The sequence below is a fragment of the Maniola hyperantus genome, chromosome 15 (genome assembly GCF_902806685.2).
Source record: "Maniola hyperantus chromosome 15, iAphHyp1.2, whole genome shotgun sequence".
NCBI classification, from domain to species: domain Eukaryota; kingdom Metazoa; phylum Arthropoda; class Insecta; order Lepidoptera; family Nymphalidae; genus Maniola; species Maniola hyperantus.
In genome coordinates, this window is record NC_048550.1 from 7,837,902 (window position 1) to 7,858,992 (window position 21,091).

The 21,091-nt window shown below is 33.7% G+C and overlaps 1 protein-coding gene across 7 annotated transcripts in view; it reads left to right on the forward strand.

Moving 5' to 3' along the window:
- Window positions 1–21,091, forward strand: part of spin (Protein spinster) — a 52,854-nt gene that overhangs the window by 12,526 nt on the left and 19,237 nt on the right. For all 7 annotated transcript variants that reach the window (XR_011237606.1, XM_069503421.1, XM_034975873.2 and 4 more), the window contains exon 2: window positions 20,019–20,215. Coding sequence is in view for 6 of the 7 variants with exons in the window: in XM_069503421.1 (XP_069359522.1) it covers window positions 20,019–20,215 (197 nt within the window). In the remaining variant the exon portion in view is untranslated. The remainder of the gene's footprint in view (window positions 1–20,018; window positions 20,216–21,091) is intronic.

The window sequence follows — 21,091 nt, forward strand, 5'->3', positions numbered from 1 at the left end:
ACTAATTAGGTGCACACTTTATTAATGTCATTCATTACTCTTTATGTTGTTCACTTCTTTTTTGCGAAGATAATAATTTAATTTACTGAATCTAAACAGGCTCATTTTGTCACGATACCTTTATGATTGTACTAGCTTATGCTCGCGACTTCGTCCGCGTGGACTACACAAATTTCAAACCCCTATTTCACCCAGTTACGACTTGAATTTTCATAAATCCTTTCTTAGCGGATGCCTACGTCATAATAGCTATTTGCATGCCAAATTTTAGCCTGATCCGTCCAGTAGTTTGAGCTGTGCGTTGATAGATCAGTCAGTCAGTCAGTCACCCTTTTCCTTTTATATATTTAGATTACGGTTTTAATTAAACAACTAACCAACAATGCACAGCTTATGTGAGGTCCGCTTTAGAAGCAAGATATTTTGACAATGGATTCTTTTAATATATAATATTATTATAACTTAAATATGTGACCACTACGAACGGATTTTTGAAAATTCACACTTCCTAAAAACTGGTCAAATGTATATCAGAACTCAGAACACGCATTAGTTAGTGTTCTGCGTTCTGTTGGTCATGCTAGGGGACATAGAGATCAAGATGCTGTGTAAAATTTTATATATTTTCGCTTCCATTCGCTGCCAATATGAATCAATCTTAATAGGGGATGATAAGAAGTCTGGCACATGGCTAGTTGTACAATAAATATCTAGATGAGCTATTTTAAATAGGTACATACTTACTTATTATATATATATGTATTGTGTAATCCATACATAATGAGAACTCACGCGCCATTTTAGCTCTATGGGTCAACTATCAATATAATATTCACCTTTATAATAATGACTAAAATGGAACTTTTGACAGTACAGTTGGCACAAAAAGTTAAAATGGCGCGTGAGAACTTAAAATATATGCATTATACATATTATATTTTTATTTTATTTATATTGAATGGTTTACTAGCGATTTTAACATAAAACTTAGTAACTATAATAAATACATAGATTTTTCTATCATGCACAACTATGTTAAATCATTTAAAAGTAAACACTGCATGCAAATTCCGTACAGATATCAGAGTTACAAAGGGGATAACAATTTAAGTAAAGATTCCATACAGTATGTCTGTAGGTATGGTTAAAAAGTAAACAGTAGGTAAACGTTCTATTGTAAAATGAATAAACATGTTAAACATGTTAAAATTTATTAATAATATATTATACTTTATATGCATGCCTTATTCAGAAATAGGATCAATTGCCAGGAAAGGTCATAACTTCATATCAAACCACTATAAGTTTGATTGATATTGCATGAGCTCCCCCAATAACAGTCTATCTTTGATATGATGAGATGCAGCTGCACTTCAAACCACATTTAAAGTTGAGCGTTGGTCCGCACAAGAGCCCATCGAGACTGCTGCGCGGTTGGAACCAATTAGTTCTAATTACTTAAGGTTACACTTCATATAACACGCTTGTCCATACAAACATACGCCTTTTATTCTATTATTCGTTGTTCTAGATCTAAAAGTAAGCAAATTCTGTATTTTTATCTCTTTATTGTTTATGCCAGACATCAATATAGTAAAATTATATTTATTTTGAAAGTTAAATATCTCTATTTTAGGCCTTTTGAGGCAACTTCGTGCGTAAATGTAAAAATCGGCCAAGTACAAGTCAGACTCGCGCACCGAGGACAGAATTCCGTGCGCGTACCACAGTCGTATTTTTTCGTCAAAATATAATGCGTAAAAATAGATAAAAATCTGTTTTAGAATCTACCGACCCTTTCATATGATACCCAACTTGGTATAGTAATCTTACTTCGAAAGTTGAAAATACTAATTATTATTTCTTTACGAACACATTTTTTGTGTGATATAACCACAAACAACAAAGATTCAAAACTTTTAAGGCAAACTTTACAATTAATAATAATTTCAAATATGTTAGGTTTTTTTAAAAATATGGATTAGTTTTCCGAATAATAGAATAACGTAACACCAAACGTTAATTTGCGTTGTTAAAACTTGGTCCATCCTTACTCATGAATAGTGAGGTATGTTCGGCCCGTAAATGTTGATTAGAACAGCATGCGCTCACGCTCGACTTGAGCGAACATGGAGAGCACTCTTAAAAAAGACGCCATATTATTTCAGAACTATCTCTATCAAGTGCTCCCGAGCGCGCTCCATACAAACGAAGTTTGTCTTATTTAAAAATTAAATAATGAAATTTTAGTAGACATGCTCTAGGAACCAATATCTGTTTCTCATGATTGATTTATTAAGTTTAGTTTCCTATATATACTTATCATCATCATCATGATCAACCCATCGCCGGCTCACTATAGAGCACGGGTCTCCTCTCAGAGTGAGAAGGGTTTGGTCATAGTCTACCACGCTGGCCATGGTGCGGATTGGTAGACTTCACACACCTTTAAGAACATTATGGAGAACTCTCAGGCATTCTCAGGTTTCCTCACGATGTTTTCCTTCACCGTTAAAGCAAGTGATGTTTAATTACTTAAAACGCACATAACTCCGAAAAAATGCATGCGCGGGATCGAACTCCAGTCTTTCGATTAGAAGGCGGGCGTCCTAACCACTAGGCTATCACAGTTTTATACTTATGGTAGGTAACAATTCTGAAAAAACAACTTGCTGCTATGTACTTAATATATTTAAAGAACTTAATTACTTGAGTAATGAATTGCATGCAGGTACCTACTGATATTGCAATAATAAAGCGTTCTAATTAACACGGCTATCTAATCAAAATTATCGTATACAAGCTTTTGCTTACAACATAGCATTGGAAGGCAGCAATTATCATGTTTACCGTACCTACATACTCACGGTTAGTGATAATAATAAACACAGTACCTACATACTTATCAATTTGAGTGGTTGTTAAATCCTACAGTAATAGAGAGGCACGGCAACGCATCAGGCCAAGTTCTGGCATAATGCATCCAGTGTGCACATTTATACGAAACTTTTTGCGCTGTTTTTACCTTCGTCGCAAGTTTTGTTTGCATTATAGAGCGTACCTTCATAATATTACGCTTGTTTTTAGTTTGGCATAAATTTTTATAACTTTGAAAAAAAATGTTGCCAACAAGAAAACCATTGCTAGTCCCAAATGAGTTTTAAATCACGGTACACCGTGATTAATAATAATAGTACACCGTAATACAAACAGGATCCCAGTTGTAAGGTTTGCATTTATTGGGCCTAGCAAAGAACGTGGTCATAATTTTGATCTTAGTACTTCAGGGCCAAACTTTTCGACAGGAATTCGGCTTTAACTTCACATTTTAATGGTTTTGTTTGAATTGTATCTATACACCATCGAAATGTTAAAAGTTACTAGCGTCTAAATATCCATATTTTTGACCTAAAAATTTTCTTTAGTATTTTTATTTTTTTAATTTAACTAAATGAAGATACTAAAATTAAAACGTACGATTCTAGATTAAGTTGTTCTGAATTAGACCAAAATTTACTAATTTTGTAAACGTTTGGGGGGTAAAAACGTTATCAGTTATCACCCGAAACAATATTTCAAGAATAAAATGTAGGCAAATGCCTAGGGCTTGCAACTCTATCACGAGGAAAAGGTGAAACATAATATAGCGTTTTGGGTACCTACTAGCGTCGCGTTTTGTCACTAGACGATATTCGGTTTCCCATAAAACTACTCAAGACTTCCAACTCAAAAAAGTCCAATTAATCGATTATTTTTAAATCACAGGCTATAAATAGAAAATATAACCTAATGATTCAGGTTATAGGACGCTTAATAGGTAGAAAATCTTAGTAACTAATCAATACGCAGATGATCTCAGCCTCTATATATTGTAAAGTCTTAACGTGTTATTTAAGGCAAAGTCGATGAACCGGGTGGAATTGATTTCCGAATTGATTTTATACCTACTAGATATTTGCGAGTGGCAGAAATGAAATTACAACTGACATAGGTACTTATGTTCCTTTTTTATCCCGGAAAATTAAAGAGTTTCAACGGGATTTTAAAAACCTCAATCCACGCAAAACGTATGATTAACATAAAGCAGTATGTCTATCTTATATAGTTATGTATGTATAATATTAATGAAACGTGTGAAGTAGATAGGTACTAGGTACTTCAGCTTATTTGTAAGTAATCTGATATAGGTTGTAGTTACATCATTATTAAACAGAATTAATAATATGGTAAGTGGCTTTCGAGAAATGAAGTGCATAGTTAAGTTGTCTTATACAGTACGTCGACACATTGACATAAAGTTTACACTTATTGTTATTTATTTCCGAAATTACTCTCTGCCTTCTTAAGTTATTTATAGTCCTTAATTCGACAAAATATTGATCTTGGTTATTGCTTCATCTTGTTATCTACTTCAAAGCAAAACAAAAGTCAGTAATAACTTGAAAGCTTGTGACTTTGTAGGTTTTAAAATGGTTTTATTCTATCGGATACAAATTACTATATTCTCCATGACTTAATTATTCAACAATTTAATTTAATTGGTTAAAAAAACTCAATTAAAAATGCATTTAAATTCAATAAAATTGCTCAATATATAAAAAAAACAAAATTGGTTTTATTGTGAAAATAATTCGATCTAGATAGATGCTTTGGAATCAGAAAAAAAAAATTAATTAAAAAACAAAAGTGGTAATGAGTAATTTTAGAAGACACCCCTAAATTATCGCCACTACATATTGCTATAATGTCCTGTAGACTTACATAATTTTTTAGGTGCTTGTGTTAAGTTTCCGGTACATATAAAATTTCACCCGGGATTTTTCAAAGATTTTAGCCGGAAGCTTTCCAAAAGAAGCCATGCTTCCTGGATCCAATTTCGCTTACCACCATGCGTCGGTATTCAAGACTGCATCGACTTTGTTTTTAAGTTTCAATGTTGTACCTACACGTAAGCTAAATATAAAAGTGCTAATTTTAGAACGGAACGATAGTGTGTTCTCTTTACATGTCGTAAAGAGAACACACTATCGTTCCGGCGAGGTATTTATTAATAGATTGTTAGGTGTTATTCATTTACATTCATACAAAAATAATTGTATCATCATGCTCTACACTGTGTAAACGATTACTAAAACGTAACTCCATTTCATAATACATAATATTAGGTTAGTATTACCTACTATTAGGCAGGCAGGTAACTTCTACCTATAACTATGAATGCAAGGGGTGGTTAATGAATTTGATTGGTATCCTTCAGATTATTTCAGGAAAATAATGAGCTTCATTCACATAAGTCATGTCACTCAAATTTTGTCTGCTGGTTGGACTTTTCAGTCGGTAGAGATGATCGATCACCTTTACTGTCAAACATATTGTTTATGAGTATCAGTCATGGGATAGCTTAGTGTTTAAGACGTCAGCTTCCTGTTCGGGGGGTCGGGGGTTCATTCCCGGGCACGCACAAACTTTTCGGAGTTATGTGCGTTTCAAGCAATTAAATAAATCTTGCTTTAACGGTTAAGGAAAACGCAAGTGATTAAACCTGCATGTCTGATAGTTCTCTCCATAATGTTCTCAAAGGTGTGTAAAGTCTGCCAGTCCGAATTGGTCAGCGTGGTGGACTATGTCCAAACCATTCTCATTCTGAGAGGAGACCCGTGCTCAGTAATGAGCCGGCAATGGGTTGATGATGATGATGTATATATATGGAAAATAATACCTAAAATGATATCATACATACAGCCATACATATACACACCTATTATTCTGTATTCAAATCACGGTCGTGTTACTGGTTCAAATTATTGTATTGATAAGATTTCACGAGATCATACGATGGACGACGTCATAAAACCAGTGCGTGGGACGCCAATTTTTCAGTCAATACTGATAAAAACGAGATAATATCAAACGCAATGTTAGTATTGCGATATACTGCTTTGCTTTCCAAATGATTAAATGTAGTTGTTATAATTATGTTACATTTATTTATTGAAAATTGAAATGCCTATAATATTATGTCCAGCACTGGAGGTAAACAAAAGAGGGCTTTTCACACGGGATATATTTTACTATGTTTTTATTTGCTTCACATGCTTTTTAATTTGCTTGCTTTGTATTTAATTGCTTCACATTTCATTTGAAGCAATAAAATAAATAAAACTTTGAAGTTCTTGTTAATTCAATTCAACAATGATCTATCTGCTTATAGTTCATCAAATTGTCAACTTGTGCCCTATAGAGAAATAGCTACCTAGTGATAATCACATCGTTAGCTGGTATATATCTAGTTAAAAAGAAGTAATAAAACTTTTAATAAACCTACATCAAAGGAAACAGTGTGTTTAAATGGCCTATAAAAATAAAGATGCTGCTTTAAACTATTTCTGGACTTGTAACTTTTTACTTTAGCTAAATAAAATGTACATATTTATGATGTACGTACGTATGACGGATAATTAATGACGACACAATCCATAAACGATAAATATTTTCCAATTTTAAACATAAAAATAAGAGTAATTTCCGCTGGAAAATATTTTTTATGTTAAAAATTTAAAAATATTTGTCATCTACGCCCTGTGATTAATCATGTCATTCATCGCCTTCCTTACAGCGTGACGTTAATAATTAATTATGTTAAAAATAAATTATAAAAATTATATTTTATTTCATATTTTTTAAAATATTCTCAATTTTAGCCCCGCCCCGTAAACTACCACTATACAAAAATCACATCATTTTATTACTACAGTCCAAGGCCCTATTTGTGTGTGTGGTGTATGATTGCCTAATTTATAGAAATAACTTCAAAGCCTGTTACACGAATAATTTGGAAGCTATCCAAGTTGCACATTGCATGTACAAATACATCTTCATCTTTGATTTTTGAAGCATTTAATTCTTTTTTTTATAATGTAAAACATATCCATAATATATACTCATTATACTTGTATTTTATATCTATAGGTAGTTAATAATGAACCAATTGCATTGTCTGCTTTGTATTCCAAGTATTCCTTAGGTTAAAGGTTAAGGTTAAACACTTACTTAAATGCTCTTTATTATAAATTATGGATTTGTATTTTGTGTTAAATGACCAATAATGGTTAAGTAATCAAATTTATGGATATGTACGAAATCATATTGTCATCATTGTACTTGTAACCTCTATCATCTTTTAGTCCCTACGATTACACAAAGTGACACAAGTAAAAATCTTAAAAAATTACCATTTAAGTTCAAACAAATAACGTAGTCGCTCTTTTGAAATAGTATGTAGATTATTCGAAACGTTAACAATTTATGTACTAACAAAATAATAAAATTATTACTTGTAATTATGTCAACGTAAAGAGAAGACGTACACTTGTGAATAATGAAACAATAGATTATTATGTTAACACTTGGCCTTAACATAGTTTACCTAAAACTCATTCTATTTTCTCTTTTAACGTGGAAATTGTACAATTTTAGTACTCTTATCTAAATGTTACTTTATTAGACTTGTCAGACCTTAGTTTAATTAATTACATAGAAATATTTTGCTTAAGTCTATACATTTTATGAAAGCAAAAACTGACTGACTAACTGATCTATTACAGCACAGCTCTAATTACTGAACGGATCGGGCTGAAATTTGGCATACAGATAGCTAATATAAACATCCGCTAAGAAAGGATTTTTAAAAATCCAATCCCTATTGGGATAAAACAGGGGTTTGAAAATCTATCGTTATTCCAAAGACACCAATTTTTAATTTAATTGAAGTTATAAATGCCTACGCGGCAGTTATCGCCGTAAGTAGAAGTTTACCATAATCCACTTAGATTCTTTTGGACTTAAACGATTTGCCTTGCTTTTCACACGACTCAGTTTTTATTTCCTCTATTGTTCGATTATCCCGTTTCCATAGTTGCATACAGTTTAAAAAAGCTAATATCAAACTGGTAGCCGTATTTTTTTCAAACAACCGCTTTAAGCAGGCTGTACACTTTATTTTTTATTTTATTTCATGACTAGCTTATTTCGGCGACTTCATCCACGTGAACTACACAAATTCCAAACCACAATTTTACCTCTCACCAGAGGTTGAATTTAGTCAGTTATTTAGGGCAGTAGTTTGAGCTGTGCGTTGATAGATCAGTCAATCAGTCTGCTTTTCCTTTTTTATATACATAGATATAATACTCAATCTCAATAGTAATGGTTTGCCATTGGGGTTTCCAGTTATGATCTTTATATAGCAACTTGCGTGATGGAACGTCATCTAGTCACGGAATTCCGTTCCGGAAACAATATGCAGATTGGTTACAAGCACGCTTGTCCATTTTCCACTGGTACTAACCTAAGGTATTAACTATTATAATATGTGGTAAATCCTGAGGTACCAACTATTACAAGTTATGGTAAATAGTTATGCTTTATGGAAATTGTATCATCGATAATAATTTACTTACTTTCTAGTTCCATTGTAACAAAAAAATATCTCTTCAGATATTTTCATAATGATTTAGGTTACATTTGAAATTTAAAAAAAAATTGATTTTAACTATTAAATCTTAAATGTAATTAATAACACATACCTATCTATGGAATTGGTAAATCCACTGCAAAGCCGTGGCAGGTTAACTTAAATACATACATAATTTTAAATAACAGTTTTTACATAAATAGGTAGTGCTAAATAGTGTTTCATACACTAATTAACAACATAAATAAAAAAACACTGATAACAAGCTTTCAATTCCATGAATAGTAATAACAGTTATGGCCCGACTTTAGCGCTACGTAGCTGACAGAACATCAATTTACGAGTCAAGCCGTGAGCTGACTCACTCAAGTTCACTCTGATAGAGATTTGTGCCAAAGCGTGGGCCGTGTGCGATGTAACAGCGGCGCCCGCCTGTCTGACGTCTTGTTCAGACTCCATGGCGAAATTGTTTGTCAAAGCAACGTAATTTATAGTAATGCTGAGAACATAAAGAAAAGGTGGAGAAAAAGTAAGAGAAAAAAAGCGGCTGATTGCCACTTTGTTAAGTGACATTAGTTGTCTTTCATGGAACTAGCAATCAGCTAACTTCTGTGTTGATATTAGTCAACGTTTTGTTTGACATTTCAGCGCGATTAAAGAATAGTCACACCAGTGCCCTGTTTATCAAACATTACAAGTCTACAAGCTCACAAGTTACAAGTTACAAGAACTTTTTTACGGACTCTTGTAAATTATGTTTATCAAATAATTTCACAAGACTTGTAGGATTTTACAAGACTTGTAGACTTGTAGAACTTGCATTTTTAATTTATAACACTTTATTTTTGCTAAATTGCAAAATAATTTTTCAACCGTAATAAATGTCGATAAAATAGAAATTACTGTACCATAACTAGTCAAGTTATTGTTAAAAATAAAACTTTTTTTCAAATAATTTAATTTTGTGTTAAATAACCTATGTATTTGTAAAACCTATTGCTTCTTATTTTATTTACTTACTTGCCTACCTACTATTATTTATTCTATTTGGGTACACCAACAGCAAATATACAAAGAGCTTAAATTGGGTATTTTCCTACTATTTAATTTGATAAATATTATTACTTAATTACAAATTAGGATAAAAATAATGACGTGCGCTGAATAAGATATTAAAATTCAACAAAGATTTACAAAGTTACAGGCATTTTAATTTTGGAATGGGAGGGTCTTCTATCCCTTTCTCGCAACACGAAAATTTGTATGAAACCGCACGAAGATACTATTATATCGCTATCTCCGTCTAATCAGAAATATTTAAATGCTTATAACTTTTTTGTTATTTGATCGATTTAATTAGTTTTTACAGTTTACGTCATATAATAATAATAATATGAATTAAGTCGTATAATAATATGAATTAAGGTTAGAAATTTAGCCATCTTTTATGCACGACATAAAATTAGGAAAAAATAGATAGTCAATTGACTTTAAAAGCTTTCTTGAAGAAAAATAGCATGGCAGGAAATTATTGGCGGGAAATTATTCCCGCCATGTTTGGATTCATTGATTCTGTCACTTTTAGAACTACACAGCGAAAAATGTCTAAATTTGATTCCAAACTCACAATTCTTCAATTAATTCGTGACAAAAAAGATGTTTTGTTTGGTGCATTTTCGGATAAACTGTCTCGAGACCAAAAAATTGCTGAGTGGAAAGACGTACTATTGAAGTGTCAGTCGCTTGGACTCGTATCTGCAGATAAAGATTACTCATACATACGAGATACATTTTGGTCCAATTTAAAAAGAACAACATTGGTAAGTTTAGTAAAATTACACCTTTTAATTATTTGATAGTTATTTTACCTATTTACTAATACAATATCATAATACAATGGCATGATGCTTTACAATAATTATTTATTAACTCATTAGCTCAAACTATACTTAGTTATATTGTTTTTCGGTACATCAACAACAAGTACACAAAGAGCTTAAATCCAATCCATACTAATATTATAAATGCGAAAGTATGTCTGTCTGTCCGTCTGTCTGTCTGTCTGTCTGTCTGCTAGCTTTTCACGGCCCATCCGTTCAACCGATTCTGATGAAATTTGGTACAGAGATAGCTTGCATCCCGGGGAAGGACACAGGCTACTTTTCATCCCCGAAAATCAAAGAGTTCCCACGGGATTTTTAAAAACCTAAATCCACGCGAACGAAGTCGTGGGCATCATCTAGTTAAAAATAATACATAGTCATGTACGAAGTACGAAGTTGCGGATGTATCTAGTTTATTATGATATAAAGAACGGTTATATTAACTTATTTTGTTTGTCTATTCTCAACAGGCTAAAAAAGATAATGCACATAAAACTGGTACTGGTGGCGGAAAAAATAGTAAATTTACCCCGATAGATGATCTTGTATTGGAAATCATAGGCAAAAATTCTCCTATAACTAGTGGAATAGGTGTAAAAGAACCGACGAATTTGGAAGAAATCGATAAAAATGATAACAGTGATCAAAGTGCAAATGCGACAGTTACTGATATATCCCCAGCAGGCCCGGCACCAAAAACAAATCAGAGCATCTCTACTAATGTTATGGAAAACGATAAAAAGGTGAAAATAGTCCGCAAAGGATCAAGCACACATACCCAAGTCTCTGATGAGGAGTCAAAAAAGAGAAGAAAACTAGACCTACAGATAGAATATTTGGAGTTAAAAAAATATAAATTAAAACTTGAAGCATTGGAACTAGAACGAAAACTAAAAATTCCGCCCTCACAATATACTGCAGAAATAAATTTACGGAATCCAGTTTATGAAACAGAAAGTCAGAATGCTATGAATCAAATTTTATTAATTACAAAAGATAACATAGTATTGAATGAAGACGGAAGTGAAGGCTGTCTATTTTAATTCAATTTCACTTTTTCTAAATTTAAATTTAAATGTTTTGTTATAATTTAAGTAATTTAGCTGTAAATTGATTGTTACAAAAAAATGTAATAAATAAACTTAAGTCCTAAAATAATTAATTATTCTTTCAAGACTGTTTCTTGCTTCAATGTCGTCTGTATGTTCTTCTGATTCATTTTGGCAATCACATTCGTTTTCACTGTTTATATCTTCAACACTTTCATCTCCTTCGTCTCTTGCAAAATTACAGATAGTAACACAGCAGTTAAAAACTTCACATGCAAATCGTGGTTGTAACCGCAAATAATTTAAACATGGAAATTTTTCCTTCAATATGCCAATAGCATTTTCAATCAGTCGTCGAGTTGATTTATGAGCCTGAAGAAAACGGACATTGGCTTCATCATCGTTTCTTACTAGAGGAGTTATGAGCCAATCCTTCAGGGGGTATGCAGAGTCCCCAAGAAGGATACCATTAGGAAAAGGTCTCGAGCCATTTTCAAATTGAGCATATAAATGGCTATTTCTTAAGACTCTACTATCATGGGTACTCCCGGGCCAATTAGCGTAAGAATAGTAAAATCTTCTATCTGGGCCGCATACGACTAAACAATTAATAGAATGATTTCCGTGGCGATCCACGAAAGCTTCTTCATATTGATGAGGAGCATCTATTTTAATCAAAGTTCCATCTAGACACCCGCAAACCAGTGGCATTCCTTTTATAGCAAAGAATTTCTGTACCACATCCTGCATATTTTCTGGCCACTTAACATATTCCTTAAACATTACATCATTCACAGCTGCAACAACACCGTGGATAGCATTACACACACTGCCTTTAGTAACGCCGTGCATATCAGAAACAGCATGGTACTGTGATCCTGTCCCCATCCAGTGTAAAGCAATTTGCAATTGCAATTTTGTTGACAGCGCTTTATTTCTGTTCGTATTTCTTTGTAAATGACCTCCCAACATATTAATTAAAAGTTCCATTTTGTAAGCGGAAAGTCTAAATCTTTCATTGAACTCATACGTCATTTCCATAGGGTTATAATCTATTCTCTGCCTATATGTCCTGGGTTGAACGATTCTGACTTCTTCATCCTCACTGGAATCACTTGACCACATTTTTCACTAAGATATTCCCGAAAAATATGAAAACAAACAAAAATCTAACGTTTATCTACAACTTGTAAATAAATTAAGAGTCGACAGACGCTCTCCAACTTTTTCGTTACAAGTTACAAGCTACAAGTTACAAAGGCATTTTTGATGAACAAAACCACAAATACAAGTGTGAAAAACACTTGTATTACAAGTGATATTACTCGTAGCTTGTAGTTTACAAGTGTAGTTTTGATAAACGCATTCTTGTAAAAATGCAAAAATTTACAAGAGAAACGCTTGTAATACAAGACTTGTAACGTTTGATAAACAGGGCACAGGGCTTGCTCATTTTTTGCGCAACGGATGAGCCTGGCTGTCCAGCGCGGAAAGGCAGCCAGTATTCTTGGCACCATTCACGCGGGCATGATTTGTATAGTAATTAGATAAGGCTAGCTTTAACTTTTATTGTAATATTTTCAATTTAAAAAAAACATTATATAATACTAGACATATTTAGTCAGCTGATGTTCGGTTGGTTTGTCTAGTCATAAACCTAGGAACTACAGCAACATCCCTGGCCTGTGTTCTAACTTCTAATTAAATGGTATTGTTAGTTTTATATTTTATTGACAAAAACAAAACAATCGCCCAATTCGTCACTCTTTAGGCAACAAAATACAAATCAAAATCATACTACCATAATATAATAATTATTTAAAAAAATACTTACTTAATTTACAAAAATAATACTTAATTGAGATTAATAATAATATTTTCTAACTGGTTTAATTTTGTTTATGAGCTGGAGCGGTGGGATATGAAAAAATGTCCAGTTCCGCTGATTTTTTATGTGTCAAATCATTGTGCACGAAGCAGCGGCGCTTGACCAGCCGTTGATATTCTGCAGTTAATCTATTGAGTGACAATTATATAAGTGTTAAAAATAACTAAAATTTTCGTCATACTTGCCGGGCGAACATTTGCATTGCTGCGCTCAAGAGCTGTTTCGCGCCACGAAGTCTGGCGTTTGTGATTGGTCAGAAAATGTGGCGTGATGTAGGCAGTGGGCGGGTGTGTTACGCAGTGTTTGCTTCAGGCGAAGGTGCTGCCCTCGCGCTTTGTTGGCTGGCATGTGTAATTGTGTAGGTGACGTAGATATCACGTAGTATCACGCCACCGGGCGCTGACGTTTGCCTTAGGAAGGTCATTGTATGCCAAAAGATTATGGATCGAAACGAGTCATGACAACGTTGTTCGGATTATTACCTTTTATTGTTTTTGCTAGTACTAAGTAGTAAGTACTAACCTTTGGTATTCAGTCTATTGAATTACAAGGTCAGGGTTGGTCTAGTCATCACAATGATTTCACTATTATAGCTATTATTTTAGATACCTACTACATATCCTAATAGGTACCAAGTAATACCTATTAAGATTTATGAACTAACGTGCTACTTCCTTTTCTATTATGAATTATGATTGAGGATGATTTGACTGATAACAAGTATTTTAAATGAATAGCCTAATAATAAGGGAAAATATCGAAATACTCAAGTCGAAAGTTTAAGTTGACTAAGTAGGCACATAAACAACTATCATGAATTAACACATGGACCAGTACTAGGTAGCTTTCAAAAGTCATAGATATCTAAGAAATAAGTCTAATAAAGAAAAATAAAATAAAAATTGTGCTGCTTATAGGCCGTGCTTAAAGGTAGAGGTACGCCTTGTTGCTTGTTTATTTGGAGGCCATTCACCGCTGGACCGACCGACGTTAGTAGTTTCGGCAAAAAATAATGTAAAAAAAACACCGTTAAAAGCTTGCACTTTGCTTTTATGAGTCTAATCATAATCTACAATTTAGAGGTACCTACCTACCTAGTAAACTTTCTATCGGACGATATCTACCTGCCTACTTTATTGCTTGCAAGTGAAGGCTCTGCACTTCCAACAGTTTTTCACTTTCACTCGTATTGTTATACCTATCTCTCCTATCCCTTTGATGTTTCTCTACTGTACCATTTGACATGTATCTAGGTATGTTAGAGATATGATTAAATTGTTGTGACGAGTACGGAACGGTATTAATTATTATTTAAATAGGTACATAACGTTTAACTTTGTTTTGACGAACTCAATGTTTTAATAATATCCAGCCAATTAATCAATCAATATGAACCTTAATCACGCAAGCAATTAGACGTACGTTATAAAGATAATGAAGTCTTATTTAATATCTTCGTTTATAAATAAAACATAAATTGTTAAGTTTTACTTTGAGATCACAGAGAAGATAAATCGGGAATATGACAGTTCAAAGTTCAATCCCAAATAAGGAGTTCTAAACTTTAATGGTTTTATGTATCACAGACGATAAGAATTTTATAGAAAACGGGAAAACCCTATGCACTACAAACTAATTTTGATTGCCATAACGTTGTATTTAATATCTAAACATAATTACAAACGAAATCTTTTAAAATTTGATGATGCAACTAATTCAGTTTACCGATTAAGCTTTATTGTTGATTCTACTATATAGAATGACAAAAAACGCATGGTAGGTATAGTGTACAAGTTGGGGACGCTAAAATAACAATAACCAGTGGGGATCAAATAATAAAAAAGTTGATTTAAAGACTAAAATATATCTCTAATATATACATATGTCTAAATAATTTTGCTTTATTATTCTTCGTCACAAATGATACAATTCGGGACGAAGAATATAAAGCAAAAAACCGGTCAAGTGCAAGTTGGGCGTAGCTCTTTTAGGGTTCCGTACATAATTATTTTTGGTGTATCTAATATTTCTTTTCCGAGCTAGAACATCGCATTATTGCGATGCCGTGCCGTGCCGTGCAAGAAAACCACAAAAATGATCGTATGTTTTTGTCATAGCTTACAAACTATTTTATAAATCGTTGTTTTCAGTATTTGTTGTTTAAATATATGGTACATAATATACCGAGACTTTATATTCCTAACTAGTTTAGTTTTTGAGATGACAAAAATGGTCTATAACTGACAACTTTGACGGCCCCCCATTTCCTTATTTTTTAAGGTAAAATAAAAGTAAAAAAATATTGTTCGTATTTTAATGATAACACTGAGCTCTAAATAATAATAGCCCACATGCTAGGGTAAGATTTTTTTTGCCCCCCCTGAAAAATAATTTAATTGAATTTCTATTTCTATATTTGGTTTTAGATCATCGTTCTACACCAAATACCAAAATTTCAGGTTTGTAACTCATTTAGTCTACGAGCTAGAGACCTATGACACGCGGACAGACAGACAGCAGAGTGATATTAATAGTGCTCTGTTTTCACAATTTGGGTACGGAATTCTAAAAATGAATATCAGTTTATTTTTGCCTGCTATTTTTATTACAAAACCTCTGCTATAATTTCTGTTTTTTAATTCAATTGAAATGTCTCTAATTTAAGCGATGCGTGTTTTTAATTTCCAGATTACCTTGCTTACCTTGTCGTAGGAAGTAGGTATATTATAACATGTTTACTGGTAAGTATTGCTTTTTTTTATTTTTCACAATGTGTTTACAATATCTACTATTCTACTATAAGCCAGTTATATTTAAAGTTTTTTAATAGCCGGTATATTTTAAAAGCATTCATCAATATTCCTCTAAGTAAAACAATTTTGGTGATGCAATGCGGCTGCAATATAGTTTCACGCAATAATATAATTTGTAACCTTCTGAATATTTACGTTATACCTACTTAACGATTATAACAATCACTTCAGTACAGAAATATTCATTTGTAGTTGTTAGGAATGTTAATATGTTTCAGTTACGATGCTTTATTTGTAGACCCATGTTATCGGTCAGTAACTCAGTAACGCGAACGTTTGTGCGAATTCCTCTGTGGTTTGTGCAAACACCAAGCCACTCCTGTAATGCTCTTGTACGTTTTCTACAAGGTTTTCTAGCATTATTTACTTAATCGGTTTGATTATGATGAATGTTTAATTAGTCTTGTAAAAAAAATTACAAGACTAATTAAACATTCGTTAATTGTTATCATCAAATCTTGCACAAAAGTTCAAGATTTGATGATAATTAGCTAGTAAGTCGAGAGTGAATAGGCATCTTCTAGGCAAGCGCGCTCCATCTTAGGCTGCATCATCACTTGCCACCAGGTCTGATTGCAGCCAAGCGCTAGTCTATAATAATTAATATTAAAAATTTGGTTAGCAATAGCATTTATTTCTGTCTCTACAATTAAACACTTGAATGTATTTTTATTTTTTAGTAATCAATGTAGCTTACAAATGAAATTAAACCTACCTATTTTTAGAGTTTAGATAGTGTTATCTAATTTCGGTTTACGTTTTTAGGATTCCGTACCTCAAAAGGAAAAACGGAACCCTTATAGGATCACTTTGTTGTCTGTCTGTCTGTCTGTCCGTCTGTCCGTCTGTCTATCAAGAAACCTACAGGGTACTTCCCGTTGACCTAGAATCATGAAATTTGGCAGGTAGGTAGATCTTATAGCTGACATTTGGGGAAAAATCTGAAAACCGTAAATTTAGGGTTAAATCGCACAAAAAAAATTAAATTGTGGTCATGAACTAATAATTAGTATTTTCAACTTTCGAAGTGAGATAACTATATCAAGTGGGGTATCATATGAAAGGTCTTCACCTGTACATTCTAAAACAGATTTTTATTTATTTTTATGCATCATAGTTTTTGAATTGTCGTGCAAAATGTCGAAAAAATACGACTGTAGTACGGAACCCTCATTGCGCGAGCCTGACTCGCACTTGGCCGGTTTTCTTTATTCCTATCAAACAAATACTGACGGTAGGTACCTATCAGATTGCAATCCGAATGCATGTGCTATCTTTATTTGTTTGTTATGCATTTCCGTGCCATTCATCCGATTTCGATGAAACTTTGTTAGTACTAGGTATAGTCCACGACGGGTCGAGACTCGAGATGGCAATCGGGGTATGAGGTGGGGGGACTTTACGCGGTGTGCGGGGCGTTTTCTCCCCGATTGCCATCTCGACCTTGGCGTACTATACAGTTATTGTTGAAAGCAGGATCGCGGGAAGGTTTCTCAGATAGTAGGTACCTTCAAGTCGCATTGCAAAGCAGCCGAGTATTAGTTAGTATTGATACCTATTAATGGATCCTCTTTGATTGAGTTTCACTTTTCAGTACTGTTACAGTCTCATTGTTAACTGGTTTTGCGGTGGAGGCAAAAACTAAATGGGTGGGTTCAATCGACTGAATTCCCGCCTTGTCTGCTTATTTTTCCATGTTCGTGATTTCATATCCTCCCGTGATGAAATATAAATCGTGCTGCATGATGTAAACTTATCATTCCAACTAGGTAGGTCAAAAGCAAAAGGTGACTGACTGACTGACTGATCTATCAACGCACAGCTCAAACTACTATGCTACTACTACTACTACTACTATTATGATGTAGGCATCCGCTAAAAAAGGATTTTATGAATATTCAACCACCTTAGAGGTAAAATAAGGGTTTGTTTGTGTAGTCCACGCAGACGACCTACGAAGTCGTGAGAGTAAGCTAGTTATATAATATGGGTGATGATAGGATTAAAATTAGCAATGATAGCTAACCAACGTAAAATAATTAATTAAGTATCTACCTAGGACGAATAATTACATAAAATTACAGACTCATTCACGGCAATCATAATAATATACCTACTACTAATCAACAATTCAATTTGGTACGTACCTACCTGAAGAAAAAAGAAACAATAATATGTGAAACCGTGTTCCGGTTTTGCTCACTTATTTGTGAGTACGAGTAGCCACTCTCCCTCACAAGGTCACTTTTAAGGTTGCGTATAGGTTGCGTACATATATTTTATTACTATCACAATCAATACTGACCACTGATGACTGATCACTGATGAATGGTAAAGTAATCTATCAATCTTGTGTTATATTTTCAACCAAATGATGCCCACGAAGTCCGCGTTGATTTACGATCACGTTTTTTTAAAAACCGAGTTTTTACACTCGATGATTTTCCTGGATAAATAGTAGCCTATCTCCTTCTCCGAAATGCAACCTATTGTTGTACCTTTCGAGATGGGCCGTGAAAAAGTGACAAGGTAGACACATTTTCGCAATTATTAGTATGGATGGTAACAGAATCAAGTAAAGTACGCGCCAGAAAGTAATATATTAGCATAACATTTCGGCTTTGTAGTGCATTTTCTCTGTCACTCATACCTATATATAACGTTTTGTCGGTCTCAACGACAGAGACAGTGCTCTACAAATCTGCCATCTCCTTCTAAAGGTCGATGTACATTACTTTCGGCCGCATACTTGTAAAATATTAATAAGAAAATATTAACTAATCTATCCTTCCTCCTTACTCTCAGTGCAGCTTATCTGTCCCTCCTACTTTTCTGACAGGCGTGCCAAAATGTTACGTTATCAGACAGCGTAAAAGTCAAGTGTTAACTTTTGGGTGCATCGGCCCCATAGATGCACTTGAGGATGAGGGATCGTATGTCTTTACTTAACGAACGCCGGTGGCCGATGTGTACTTGAAAAACCACTTGAATAAATTAGTTAAGTACCTATGCTATAAATGTATAATGATGGGCGTTTCGGAATTTCTATTCAACGTGAGAAAGATTTTGTTTGTTTAAGATGTTCAAAGGCTTTTTTAAGTCTATAGCATAGTTCTGTAGGTATTCTTTGGTACTATTCCTCTGCATTTTCAAAAGTATCAAAGCTTTTCAAGTTCATACCAATAAAAATTTGGCGTGATACGTTCACGTTTGAGACTACATAATCCATTTTTTTATCTATTTTTTTAATTAATTTTATCCATAAGATTGACTATCACCGATAGAGACAGCAGATTCTTCTGAGAAAAAACCACTAAGAAATTCAGCAATATCCATTGGTATTCTATCTCGTATGAAGTTGAATGCAATGAATGGGCGTCTGCTACCTCAGATATTGGCCATAGAGGTTTGTGTCTGAGGGGCCCGACGTCTCAACCAAGCTGAGTGGCCTACCTGTTCGAGGTGTTGCACTGCTGTACAGGATGATATTGCCTACCTACACCATGTATATGATACCTTTAATAAACATTATTCTATTCAATGCCGATTGAATTTATACAATGTTCATCAAGAAATTTATCGATTTTGCAATATGCTCCATCCAAGAAATGATTTTAAGCATAAACAATGTTAGATCTTATTTTTTCGAATAGGTACATGTTTTCAAAGCGTGTTCTCATAATGAACATATTCATAAATTATTTTTTGAATATTAATTTAACAATTACATATTATATTTTATATTAATTAAGTACGTTAATTTTGCGGGCAATTCCCAAGAAATAAAAATAATCGAATGCGTTATTATACCATACGAGATTAAACTAGATTTTGGAAACACGTGGGTGGTCCTCTAAAAAATATAATTATTGTCGGATGTTTGTGAAGTAACTAAATGTTTCCTGTTTGCAGGCGTTCTGGATGACGTAAAAACGGAGTTCGGTATTGGTGATGACAAAGCCGGCCTTCTGCAGACGGTGTTCGTTATCGCGTACATGGTGTTTGCGCCGATCTTCGGTTACCTGGGGGACAGATATTCGAGGAGACTTATAATGGCTTTTGGGGTGGCCTTGTGGTGTCTAACCACCTTCGCTGGTTCGTTCATACAAGTAAGTATTGTTTCCCATTCATATGTTTTTTGAAATAGAATCAAGGTCTCGACATTTTTGTAATGATAATAACTAAATTGCGCGTGTTCTTTTTAAGCTAATTATATTATTCTACTTATATTCTAGATGATGTCAGCGACTTCGTCCGCGTGGATTTAGGTTTTTAAAAATCCGTGGGAACTCTTTGATTTTCCGGGATAAAAAGTCTATGTAACCTCGGGATGCAAGCTATCTCTGTACCAAATTTCATCAAAATCGGTTGAATGGATGGGCCGTGAAAAGCTAGCAGACGACACACACTTTCGCATTAATAATATTAGTATGGATATAGGCTTGCGCTTGACTGCAATTTAAGATATAGATGGCATATATGTTTGGATGATATATATTGGATATGCACTTCACTTCCGAAGAGGTGAATGCCTGGGCCCGAACCCCCGACCTCCCGAAAAGGAGGCGGACGTCTTAACCACTAAGCTATCACTGCTTGATTGCTACATATATGCTACTACTTTACTCAATGGGTTGGCGTCACTAAGTTACCTACATAACGTAGCTTAGTAGGTAGCTAATTATATTATTTTTTAACGGAAATTCTAACCGCGCCGTAGTTTTCCTTCTGTTAAGTAAATCAATCGTTTTTTTATGAATTACTAGCTGCCCTGGCGAACTTCGTTCCACCTAACAGTAGATTCAAATTTTTAAAATTTTTCTAAGAACCATCCTCGTACTTCAAGGAATATTACAAAAAAAGAATTAGCGAAATCGGTTCAGCTGTTCTCGAGATTTGCGATGACCAACACATTTAGTGATTCATTTTTATATTATAGGAGATTACTAAGCAATAATAAAATAACTAATTTTAATGTTCATATT